This window comes from Oryzias latipes, chromosome 18 (genome assembly GCF_053564925.1).
Source record: "Oryzias latipes strain Hd-rR chromosome 18, Olatipes_Hd-rR_3.1".
NCBI classification, from domain to species: domain Eukaryota; kingdom Metazoa; phylum Chordata; class Actinopteri; order Beloniformes; family Adrianichthyidae; genus Oryzias; species Oryzias latipes.
In genome coordinates, this window is record NC_136254.1 from 16,962,717 (window position 1) to 16,976,180 (window position 13,464).

The 13,464-nt window shown below is 36.4% G+C and overlaps 1 protein-coding gene across 16 annotated transcripts in view; it reads right to left on the reverse strand.

The window, feature by feature from the left end:
* Window positions 1-520: 520 nt before the first annotated feature.
* poln (polymerase (DNA directed) nu) overlaps window positions 521-13,464 on the reverse strand; it is a 79,032-nt gene continuing 66,088 nt past the window's right edge. For 7 of the 16 annotated variants that reach the window (XR_013650897.1, XM_078935902.1, XM_078935903.1 and 4 more), the window contains 7 exons: window positions 12,196-12,278; window positions 9,028-9,159; window positions 4,172-4,282; window positions 2,870-2,948; window positions 2,497-2,564; window positions 2,272-2,333; window positions 521-1,577 (listed from right to left, as the gene is read on the reverse strand). Coding sequence is in view for 9 of the 16 variants with exons in the window: in XM_078935902.1 (XP_078792028.1) it covers window positions 1,491-1,577; window positions 2,272-2,333; window positions 2,497-2,564; window positions 2,870-2,948; window positions 4,172-4,282; window positions 9,028-9,159; window positions 12,196-12,278 (622 nt within the window). In the remaining 7 variants the exon portion in view is untranslated. Of the gene's footprint in view, window positions 1,578-2,269; window positions 2,334-2,496; window positions 2,565-2,812; window positions 2,949-4,171; window positions 4,283-9,027; window positions 9,160-12,195; window positions 12,279-13,464 lie in introns of those variants that run through there. The other 9 variants (XR_002875244.2, XM_023965835.2, XM_078935904.1 and 6 more) reach the window with 9 other exon arrangements.

Here is a 13,464-nt window from a genome sequence, read left to right on the forward strand (position 1 = left end):
TATTTAGGAAAGCAGCACGCTGTTGCCCATGACAACCAAGACTACAAAGGTTCTTTCAAACTGAAGCTTATCAACCTCCTCTAAAAACATTTGCTACCATAAAACTGTTTTAGTTTTTTTTTAGAAAATACAATTAAAGTAAAAGTGCAATAGTAGCACGCTGCTCATCGACTATTAAAACAGGTTTATGACAATTAAAGGTGGTTTATTAGCAACTGATTTACCTCCATCCAGTTTCAAACCCATCTTCTCCAAAAAGGCAAGTGGCCTGTTGAAATTGCACATACCAGACTCATGCTCGCCTTCCAAATAAAGTGTGTGGTGGGGGTGAGTTTGGTGAACAAAGAAAGAATGGAGGGGCAGATTTCCATAACACTGTCCTCTTCTGAGTCTGAAACATAGACTGTATTTATGAGAGAGCTCTAAACTGCTCAAAGCCACCCGATGAACAGCAAACAGAGAGTGTTTAGCAACAGAAAATAAGAATTTTTAACTGTAAAGGAAACTCCAAGAGTATAAATCCAAGGAAAAAATCTGCTTTAATTTTAAAGTTACAAATACAACAATTATAAACCAACATGAGGTGGTATTCATTTAGACTGCATGAAATGTCTCAAAGTGTTTGTGTAAAGATTTTAACAATAAGAGAGGCAAAAAGAATATTAGATGTAGATATAAAACCCAAGTAAAGTCGGTCAGTGTGTCTGGAAGCTGGTGAATGTGATATGCCTGGATGCCTCTGATGATGGAGAGCATTTGCTAGGTGTGAGAGCAGGCATCCACAATGCAAAACGAATGAGTGGGCTGGAGCTGAAGAGCTGATGAAAGATTAGCCAGAGAGTGAAAAGCTGAGCCAAAGATAAGAAAAGAAAAATGTTCCTTTGATTAAGCTCCGCTTAACTGATCATTGAGAGTGTCAAGAGTTGAAGGTAATTGTGCTGCTTCTATTGTTGCAAACATCTAGGAATAGATCATTAGCACATGAAAAACTAATAAGATCCATAAATGAATTTAAGAAACTTGTAGTAAGTATTATTTAGATTAACTAGGAAGAATAAATACAGTGCTTAAATGAATTAGCATCAACCACTTTTCTAAACTAATGAACAAATGTTTTCTCAAACACAAAACTTGAAACAAAGACAGATTTTTGTTCATGTTGTAATGGTGTGAAAATAGAGGAGGAGAGGAAAGTAAGGATGGAGAGGATGTGAAGACAGGAAAAAAAAAAGAACCGGTGTAATCCAGTTTCTGGCTACTCTGTTGCCCCCGGATACGGATGGAGTGAAAGAAAAAACTGTAAGCTGCTGCTGCTGCCTGGTTTCCATAGTGACAGGGATGCAGGGCATGTTGAGAGGAAAGGAGAAATGGAACGAGGGGCCGAGAGATGGTGGAGGGATGGGGACAAAAAGGGAGTATGATTATGAATATGACAAAAGATAGATTTGATAAATGGCTGTGGTGGTGGAGGTGATTGAAGAGAGGGTAATTTAAGAGGAGGGGGGCATTAGAGGGATGTTAAATTCAGACATGGATCCCCAAGTCTTTCCGCTGGAGACTGCCACCTTCAGGGGGACCTGGTAAAAACACAAAATAAAGAATAAAGGAGGTGTTGGTGTGGCAGCAGGGCATATATTACACTACATTTTATTATAGAATTGGATTTATTTGTCAGTTTTTAATCAGATTTTCTCTGTGGCTGACAGAGCAATGACAATCTGAGATCTGGGAAAGAAACTGGATTAATTTGGGGATTCTACCCTGGTAGAAGAGTTTGGGTTGCAACTCTGTAACAGTCCTTGTGAGACGGTCTAATCTTACAGTTAAGGTCCAGAAACCTGGCCTATCTAAAAACACGAGCTCAACCGGCACATTTGAGGAGACTAAGAAGGGTCTGTGGACAAAATACTGAGCTGAGAAATGCGACGGGACACCAAAAGGTCTGCAAGAAAGGAATGCATGCAGGAAATAAGATCACTTTATTTCATGACCACCACAGGGAAAAACATTTTATGCTTTTTTTTGGAAGAATGTTCAACTTTTGTTAAATTTGTTAAATGTACAAGCAAAGAGTAAACTGCAAAGTACTCAGAGAAATAAGCTAAGTGGCAATTAAAAGCGGCTGCTATGATTAAAGTGATTAAAGAAAAGCTCAATAATATTTATGAAGTATTCTGATTGTCTTGCAGATTGTAATAAGTTTTCAGAATATTAAAAAAATTATGTTATTTAGGTTGAGAATGACTTCAGTTAGGATTTTCTTTAACTTACTTTAAGATGGACCCCTAGATGATCAATGTGCTGAAGGGACTCCATTGTGCTTTTCACCAGAGCTGCACACAAATACATCAGAAAATTTAACCATGATAAAAGGTACAATAATTTACTGTTAAGCCTTTTTTGAACATTCTAGAGTCAACAAAAGCAGATTTAATACAAAAGGACATTTGCATTAAAAATCAAAGTATGTGTCTATGGTGGATGTCAGGGATTTACTTGCAAACGGTTCCAGCTGGGAGTCTTCTACTTCATAGAGAAGCTCATCGTGGAGCTGGGCTACAAGCCTGCAGTGATATGCACAATCAGAAACAAAAAAACAAAACTGATCAGCTGTTGGTGACAATCAACTAATAAATGCAGATGCCACAATGGAATCTTGTTTTACATTATTCTGTTGAAATCTTTTATTTCCAGGTGTTTACTTAACCTCCTGGTTACATTTTAGTTTGCTTGTGGATAACTGATAATTGCTCATGAAGATTGGTTACAGAGACTTTGTCAGCCTCTTCTGATAAAAAAAATAAAACCTCACTTTGCCTTTAGTGCCAAGGGAGCGGTTCAACGAGACAAAAAGAGTCAAAGCTGGCACCTGGCAGTGAGTGAGCTGGAAGTGGAAACCAGGTTAAAAATTCTGATCATGGCCATCTTACAGAGATCAGCAGCTGAACCTGCAACAAGCAGACACAGAAAAGCAATCAAGCGCTTTCATCACATTCTAAGAAATGTAGTTTTTCACATCTGCTTCATTAAAATGTCAAGCTAGTAAAAACATTAAACAATGGGATCTTTAGGATGTATCTCAGGTAATGCAGTGAACGACTGCTTTGTTAAATAAAGAGGGACCAGACTTTTTTGTTTCAGTTATATAATACTGGTTACCACATATTAATAATACTAAAAATACGAAATATCTGAAATCATAAGAATCAAGGAAACATATTTAAAAATACAATGGAGTCATTGCCAAAAGTGTACAAATCTAAATCACTGAATTCATCTTTAAAAAGATTCCAATCTTATCTAAAAGTTCTACACAATAATATAGAACTTTGGCTGAATAAACTGAGGATGAATCCGAAATGCTGAAGCTACCGAAAGACCAGAAACTAAAGGCTGAACTTCCAGGTCTGGAAACAACCAGATTACTGAGAGGAGAGGGCTTCAGAGCTGAAGGACAAAAACTTTAAAATTAACATCAAAAGTACCAAAAAGAAAGTCCAGAAGTCAAAGCTGCTTATGTGAAAAAAGTCAGTTTCCCTTTAAAAATCAGAAACCAAGATTCTGAGAGAAACTGCATTATATGAATAGTAAAACACGGAGGAAGCTTTTTTTCTTTTTAAAATAAAAAAGGCTTCTACCTGCATGAAAGTATCAAAGAGGAGCTGGAAACTAAATTGCAAATAAACAGTAAAGAGGAAAAAATTATCATATAGCATTACAAAACGGAAGTTGAACTTTACACATAAAAACAAAGTAGTCTACAAAGCAAAACAGAGAACTATATAGAGAAATATATATAACCCTGTAAAGAATTTTTCCTAACTTTACATTTTTAAAAATAATTTGATCCGTGATACAGATTCTAAAAGGTAACTCAGCTTATACATAATATAAAAAAGTGATAGGATATTCTGGGTAAAAAAATACAAAATGTTACATTAATTTCTGTCTTTAAAGTATAATTTTACTGTTGAAATTCACAGTTTACTGTTTCTGTAAAGTTTACGGTGTTTCCGATTTGTCATTTTTCTGACAAATGAAACACTGTGTCCGAACTCTGCTATAGAAGTAAACCTGCCTCACATCTGCATCTAAATCACTGGATATTTTTATATTTCTGTAGGTCAGTCATGACAACTCTGACCAGCATTGTTTGTGTAAATGATTTTACCCTGCACAACAAAGTTGACAGCCTGTCTCTCAGACTGCATGCGTACCCCCCAGTCTGGGGAGTTAATGTCGGGAAGGTTTCTACGGCGACCCATAATGGAAAGCACGTATCCTGAAAAAAAAAAGAAGAATAAAATATGTTTTAAATGATTTGAGATGGTTTCACACTTATTTTGCAAAATACACAAATCAAGCCCCCACCTTTTACTCCTGAATACAGATTCAGACTGAAAGTGTTCCAGTTCCTCAAATCACCACTGGGGGCTGGTTTCAAAAAGTTACATTTTACACCCTGAAATTTAAATGATTGACTTTTTCTAAGTTTATTGTTTTTTTTTTTCTATTCATGAGAACTATGGAATTATATTGGGGGCAGTGGTTACTTAGATGTATTTTAATTTATCTTTATGGATTGACACAACAAAACTGTATTTTTACTTTGCCAGTTGCTTAATTTTGGAAAGTTGTTGAGTTCGACAAAGTAAACTTCAGTCAAAGTCAAGGTAATGGAGGGTAACTCAGATGCAGGACAGATCGGGCAAAAGGCTCAAGCAAAAAAAATAAAAATAAAATAAAATGTAATAACAAAAATGGCACTTGGTTTGGAAAAATATGCAAAAAGAAAACATATCACGAAAAAAAAACGTAGCATTAACAAGAACAAGTTAAAAAAGGTATCAGAGCAAGAATGATTAATCGAGCGAATATATTGACTGAGTAATAGCCGTTTATTTCTCAAAGAGTTCTAAAACCAAACACAAGAAGCCAACGTTTGACTGAAGTGCTAGTGCATGTGATGTGACCTCATTACAAAAACTCACATCAGGATGTGAAGGTATGCAGCACACAAACATTCACACATGGTTGACCAGTACATTCCACTAACTGGACAATGGAGCAGGCTTTACAGCTAAATCCCTCTATAAGCTAAGCCAATCAGGGCATCTAACCTGAATGACCCGCTTCCAGGAACATGAACACTACAAGCATCAATGCATAGGAATTGAGCATCAATTGATGGCAACACAAACTCTGTATGTTTTGTAAATTGACCTTTGACCTGTACATGTGACTTTTCATCAGGAATGTGGACTTTCTTTTAAAGCCCAGCCACAAGGTCACGGCGTGGACATTGTGTCAGAAATAACACACAAACAGTATCCAGCTGTGGTATGCCAGTGAATCATACTGGAATGTGTTATTTAACACCTGCCAAGCTCTTTTTGTTTTTTATCTTTATCAGTAAGGTTTACACCACCTGTCCTCAAGGGAGAACCTGGTTACCACAGAAATCAGCTTACAGGTATACACAATAACAACAGCAATAACCTGGTTACAACATTTTAACTTCCTCACAGAAAAATCACCACTTCTTCTCTCCAGGTGCTTCGTTTGTTTGAAAAATGACTCCTTCATATCTTGTCATGCAAATATATTTCTGGAGAAAGATTATTTTTGCTAAGAAAATCTATTGAGGCAAACCAGGTTTGACCAATTTTCTAAGCTAGTTACAGAAACCAGGTTTCAAGTTTACATGATATTGTTTGATATTAGTTTTTAATCTTACACCTTCAGAAGCAGGAAGCCTCAGGTTAAGAAGACCTTTGTCCTGCAGTAACACACAATTTGTTTCATCTCTATTTTTTGTAAGAGTATGTCTTTCAGTCAGGTGCCTGGATCAGACGAATATCAATAAAGTGGAGCTTTCTTGGACTAACTGGAAAGAACTGACTTTGTTATAATTAACTACAATGCCTGATATCTCTTTGAAAAGATAAAAAAAAGATCAATCAATCGAACATAAGACGACACACGCACCAATAACACACTTATTATACACACTTATCCAAGTAGGCACATCAAGAAAAATGATATATTCTGAAGAACCAATTGGAGGGTGTCTTAATCCTGAAATCTTTGTTGGTAAAACATTGATGTCAGGGTTTGTATATTTTTTTACCAATGTTTTCCATAACTTTTCCAAAACTACAAATAAAAACATTTTTGTCAGACTATTGTAGTCAGTGCCGCTAAAGACACATATTGAAACATCCAAGTTTGTCTGCCTTGCTGTTAAAATTTGCAGCCACTGTATCAACGTTGGTGTTGGTGTGGAGGAAATTGGAGTAACGTATGGAAGCGTACTGCATTCAAATAAAAAAAGATGAAATAAAACACGGGTGATCGGTTTGCTTCGCTGATTGCTTTTTCGTACGGCTTTGACGTAGTGCAGCGATAGCAGTGTGCGCAGTTAAATCAGTTTGGGTGGAACTATTATTAAGCTTTGGTCCGGATGCTTTGACCACGAGATAGTGTAAAGTAAAATACAAAGTTTAACAACAAATTAAATACATCAATATTTGGGACTGTTACACGCACAATATGTAAGAGAAAATCCACAATGGTTGTATAGGAAGAGGGTTAATGAATCAGAAGAGGGTTCATTTCTTTGATAGTCTGCTAAGATTAGTTTTGCGCAAAAGTTTTATAAAAGTTGTGTAAAAGGCAACATGAAATCCGGTGTGGATCAAAAAGTGAATGATGGTCTGCTTCAGAACAAAGAGGCTCAATTTATTTATTAGCCACTCTGATATGCTTCACATGAGTATTAATATATTACCTGATTTATACATTCTTTGCTGAGAACACTGTTATGAAAGAAAACCAACTAGAGTCCACTGAACCCTCCTAGTGAGAGAGGAACCTAAAGTCCTGTTCCCACTGAGCAGTAAGGTCCGATCTGGTCTGGTACGGTTTAAAATGGTCCAGCCAATTTAGGTGAGCGTTTCTACTTCAACTTGGACCGTCACAGCGCATGTGGGGTGAAGCTAATAGCAAAATCAATGGAGGTCATCTAGCAGCTAATTTTTTTCTGCTTAGCTTTTGGTACTTCATATAGACAAAGAATTTAATGTTTGAAAGAAGATTGGTATTTTTTTATAATGAAAAATATCTCTTTTACTTACTTTTATTAGTTTGAATGTACAAATTTGAACTTGAAAATCCTAACAGTTGATTTGAAAAAAAAAAAAAGATTTACCCACTCATACCTTATTGCTTCAATGAATAAAAATTAAGGCAATAAACAAGAAGATTTTTAAACCACGGTGCAAACATTTAGTTGGTGGGAAATTACCTTTTTAATTTGGTGGTGGTTTGTGGAACTGCAATACTTCCAGATTGGTTTTAATTTTGGGGACAGAACATCAGAGCTCCTTAACACTTTCATTCACTTTCAGAAAGTTAGCTGGAAAAACTGAAGAGGTGTTAAGAGTAGAGAGGATTACATCCCTTTTGATTTTTGTTTGTCAGATTTAAACCAGCCTATGCTGAGCAGTTTGCACGGTGTTAAGAATAATATAAAAAAATCATTTCTGCAATGTAAGATGGTGTTTTTCCAGAACTACACAAACAAAAAAGTATGTAGTGGGTTAAAATAATGACAATACTAGCATGTAGATAGGCCAAGATCAATACAGACTATAGTTTAATCAAGCTGTGTGTTTGATTTGATTTTTTTTAAGGTTATTCAGGTTTTAGCTTTGTGCCTGCCCACAGTTTATTTTATGTTACAATGAGGGTTAAAGTGCAGACTTTTAAATATTCTGTGCGGGACTGATTCAAGTCTTTGATCAGATGTCTTGGCAGTCAGATTATAAATAGTGTCCCATCTGAACCATCAGACTCCTCTCATCCAATCCCCTCTTCCAAGTATTGACCCATGACAGTTTGTTTCAATTCTGCCAATGCAAGCACATCATCTCCATCTACACAGCAGCACACAAATCTACGTGGGCGTTTGTAAGAAAACAAATCAAATGTGTGAGTTAAACCTCAGCATCAAAGTCTGACTTATACACAGACACACTAACACTTGTGTGTTGGTGTTCTACACTATTTGTAAATAGCTCATGAAATTATTTCATTACCGTGAGGATATCTGTAAGTTAGTTTTATGGACTTAGATTCATTAGTTTTAGCATTTGTATAATCTTGATCATTTACTGTATGACTTGTTTTACACATCCATGTCACAGTTGTTAATGTTTATTTTATACTTACCCTCTCTGTAATGCTTTCTCTGGTTTGACCGTTTTGTTGGCACCTCATCCATTCATCACTACCAAATCCGAGTCCCTGATTGGTCAAAGTTTAACCTGGTTTAACTTGCATTCAATGGCCGCATTTTTGTAAATTGAACCCAAATACGGTCTTAAAAATGTGCGTAGCTACACGTGAACGCGCATATACGTGTGTTTACATGGACTTTTTAATGAAAGTGGTCGCTTGAACATGCGTTTCCGAGCCCGTGGTGTGAATGTAGCTTTAAAGTTTTGGCCAATCCTGCCAATGGTTTGAGATCATTATGGTCTCCTTTTGTGTGTGTCCAGGAGATATATACTAACACTGACCATAGTTTCAACTGCAATACTGTCAGCAGTGGCTCAGGCGGTTGAGCAAGTCGTCCAATGATTGAAGGGTCGGCGGTTCGATTCCCACTCCCCCCCAGTCAATTTGTCATTGTGTCCTTGGGCAAGACACTTCATCCTCCCTGCCTCCAGTGTGGCTCCACTGGTGTGTGAATGCATATGAATGTCCTGTTGAAGGTCAGAGAGCTGTAGCCGCACACTGGCAGCCACGCCTTTGTCAGCCTGCCCATGTGGGTGCATCAGTAGTTTACCATCACTAAGTATGAATGAGGAGTGAATGAATAATGAACACATTGTAAGCACTTTGAGTGACTGGAAAAGCACAGATAATTCTAATCCATTCTTATAGTTAAACATATTTTTTCTGTGTTTTCTCAATATAGTTTTAGTGGCTTTAAAGAAAGAAGAACATAATATAAACCCAGACCCTGTTTGTGGCTCTGCTGGATGGTTTTCTGGATAAAGGTCTGGACATCTCTGTAGGTTTGGAGGAAACGGTGTTGGAACTGGCTAGCCTGCTCAGCACTGACCCCCAATATTCCTGACAGACGCTCACGACCTACAAGGAAATACATAAAGACAGTTAGGAGAAAAATTTACCCTGACTTTTTAAAATATTGTCATGCTAAAAGCGTTCAGTAAAAAACAACTCCTTGTATTTTTAAGACATACCGCACACTCTGATCTGCTCTATTTAAGAAAGTTAGAGCAATGGCTGCATATGCAATAGGAAGAATTTATTATGATCAAGGGCTTTAAGAGTGTCAGGCTCGACGCGTGGATGCAAAAGCAGGAACACAGAGGTACGTTGAATCAAAGTTTTTCTATCTTCCCTTTAATCTCGAAGCAGACACTCGAAGTACAGAGAATGCAAAACGATCCCGTGACAGACACTGGGTAGAGGAACTTAAATACACAGCAATGATGAACAACAGGTGTGCGAACAGGTGCAATTCATAAACAGAAGTAAAGGTGGAGACAACACAAACGGGAGAACCCGGAAGTAACCAAAATAAAGGCCCAAAGAACCCGGAAACCCCACAACCAATCTAGAATGCAAAACAAACTAACCCACCCTGGCCCCTGAACCTCACAAAGAGGGCCTTTAACTCATGTCCAAACAATGCTCAAACAAGGAGATAAAGAATATTGCTGCATTTTTTGTACTGATCAGAGTAGAAATTTTTACATTTTTAATTTAAAAAAAAGACAGTTTCATTCCCACAAAAAAGAACAGGATACACGTTTTTGCTTTAGGGTTGATGACCTCTTGAGAAAAAAAAGCAAAAACTATACACTGTAAAAACAGGTCCTTTAGAGAAAAGTCAAAAATTCTTACACCATTGGAAGATTTCTTTAAATAGGTATTTGTCTTAATAGGTAAGAAAAATGACCCAACCAAGAATTTTTACTTTAAGAAATAAATTCTGGTCACAAAGATGTTTTCTCAAACTAAGATTATTTTGCTTTCAAAAAACCTTCTTGATAAAATTATTTTCTTGCAAGAGAAAAATAAAACAATTTTCTTTAAAGTAAATCAAAATAATTCAATATAAATACAAATAAATAACATTTTTCTTTTCATTTGAGAAATAGCATTATTCTTTTGAATGCTAACTGGATATTTTCTGCTTTTATTTAAGGTAGTTTTATTTTGGACGTAGTATTTCTTAGAATAAAAGTCTATTTTGGTCCTATATCTTTAGTCTCATTCCGTTTGTCAGACTTATTTTTTTCTTCATCCCTCCTCATACCTACTATTGTCTGTATATTCCTGAAAAAACCCTTTTTGTTAGTTCTGTTCCTCACTGTACTAAGCGTCTGTATGGTTTGTTTATTTCAGTGGCTTCCTGTCATTGTTTATGTCCTTTCATCTAAGTAAATACACCGTTGTACATCTGTTTGCCTAGGCAGTACTGCAGCTGGGTTCCTCACTTCACCTTCCACTGCTTCTGTTACAGTTACAGGCAAACACAGTTTACTGTTAAAATGTGTTACTGTAAGAAAAAAACGTATTCTATGATGAAAATACTATAATTTTAAGCAAAAAACTTGTTTCCCAAATCCTTGGTATATCTAAAAAGACATTTCAAAATAAGAGCTGATAATGACAGGCTAAACGGAAGGAAACAGAAAACAGACAGGGCAGATAGTCTAGTTACACAGTGAATCTGAGGTCACAGCTAGAACAGACTCCACAGCTGTGGTATTAGGACAATATAATGTGCTTTTCTGAAGGAAATTATATCAAAGCTAAAAACATTTTTATTTTTTGTCATTTGTGTTCCATTTTGTACTAAAAAAAAAAATCAGAAATGGGAAGATAATTTTTGTTTTTTATGACACTTGGGCACAAGTTTTAAAATCTCTTAGCGTGGATTTAGCCTGGAAAAATCAGTTGGTCCGGTCCGGGTCCGCTTGATTTGGTCCGGATGGAGTCCTGAACCTTGCATTTAGCCTGTATTCAGACTGCTGTCAAGCTGACTTTTATGCTTCGAACCAGAGCTTGTAATCAAAACCATGTGACTAATGATTTCTTCGGTCATTGGTCAGGAATCACGACAGCGGTGCAAAGCAACGAGAGAAAGAATAATGGAAGTCCAACCCTTTGCAATCCTTGTCGGCATAGTTCACTTATTCAGACTTTATATGTTGCAAACTCATTTTGAACAGCTGTATCAACATCAGGTACAACACTTACTTTTGCTGCTTTGGTACGGCGGAGGCACTCTGCAAGGCCGTTAATGAGGAGACGACCGCTAAGGCTGATAAGTGTTTATGACACAAAGGTTATTCGGAAAACAGTGTGAGAAGAATTGTGTTTACACGTTAAATGTTGTTTTCCACTCTGCTTCCATCCCGTAATGCCAGCTACAATGACTGTTTGATCTAGTTGTTCGGCTTGGAGCAGAATGAGGAAACTTAGAGTAAACCGGAGCTCAGTCCCATTGGAAACGAACCGAGACCACTTCAAAAGGGGTCTTAAGAGCAGTTCCCGGACAAGGGTGAGCTTGGGTGTAATCAGACTGAAAATTTGTTACGGATTATCTGGGAAAAACTCTGGTTCACATAAAGCGGACCAAATGCGTCCAGTCTGAATACACAATTAAAAATTAAACTAGAACTCTGTTCATCTCAAACACAAGTTCTTTTGTGTGTGTCATATACCATTCTAAAACATGTTATGAAGTGTTCTCCCTAGGATATCCTGAATCAGTAATCAATCATTTATTACCAAAATTTGGTTTTAAAAGGTCATGCAGGCTTGTTCAAACCCATCTTACTCAATATTTTATATGTTTGATCATGTCCTCTGCCATTTCTGGTATTTTTTGCACAAACATAAAACTGTGCCCCCAAAAAAATCAGGTTCAAACCTCAAGAGTTATTTTACTTTTCATTTCATTTAGCTGCAGTTCCTCCAAGTTATCAATTTAATTCTCTTTGTAGAGAACTATTTTTGAGGATATGCATTTGTTTTCAATCAGTCAGTATGGGACAGTTTTTTTTTAAATAATGAATGTAATGACAGATAAAATAAGCGTTTTGTCTCATGAATAAAATCTTAGCATGATTATAGCTTGGGTGTACTAACCTGCTCCATAAATAACAGAGTAAATGATGCGTTTAGCATGTTCCCTGTCCTCAGAACTCACATCTTCCATGTTTAACCCTTTCCTGAAAGAAAAAAGGATAAAATAAATATTTTCCTTACCCAAAAAAAAAAAAAAATGGAAATCATTTTTTGTGCTTTAACAGTTATAGATCTTATAGTAGGTCAATTAAAACATTTGTTTATTGACAAAAAAACTAATAAAGTACATGACTAATGATGATGATATTTGCTTTAAAATAAAGAACCACCACTCGTCACACCTGAGGGAACAACATTTGATTTATTACTTGAGGGAGGCAGAGCTACAGTCACAGCTGCACATTCAGATTAGCTCTCAAATTCAATGGTGAGTGTTGAGGGAGGTATGACTTCCCATTTTTTGTCATTGGTATCACCCAACTGTGGATTTTTTACCAACAAACTCTTAGTTTCAGGGCAGACACTCTTCCACTGGGCTGTGAACTAAAAATAGTTACAAAACCCTCCAAAGTTCAACTGAAGGTATGATTTAACCTAATGGCTGTTTGACTCAAGGAAATATCTATGTTATAAAAGGGAAGCAAGAATAAGCAGGGAACAAGGAGAAAATAAAACTATTACAAATTAAAATAAAAAAAAGTATATAAATAGTAAACAGTGTAGTAGCTAAAATATTACAAGATACAGAGAAATAAAGTGTATGGATAAAAAGAAGAGTAAAAGACAGACTGACACAGAAATATATGTAATGTAACTTGTAGGAAGACGAGCTGCAGATCAGACCAGGTGGCACGTCACCTCATCAAGTGGCATTTCTGATGGGACATGTGAGAAGCTGCCACTGCTGACCGATGCCACAAACAAAAACCCCAACGTGACAAATTGTGTCTGATGATTCCCACCGTTTTAGTGGCATCACAACTTTTGGGATTATGTAACTTGTAAAATCTCAGTTGGTGTCTATTTCCCACAGACATATTTTTTTATTCTGTGAGTTTGGGGTGTTAAGGTGAAAACTGGAGATAAGTTTTTACTGCTTTTACTGCTCAATATGTTGGCATTCATGGTCATTATTTTGAAAACAAAAAATTAGATTTATGTTCTAAAAATAGGTGCTAGTGTTAGATTTTATGGGGATTTATTAAAATGGGTCAACAATCTTGTACTAAGATCTTGTAAGTAGTGTTCAAGTTTTGTTCTAAAATGAGTCATTGTCACTTATCACACTAGTTTTTTTGTAACTGTACTCAAAATTTTTACATAAAAGCT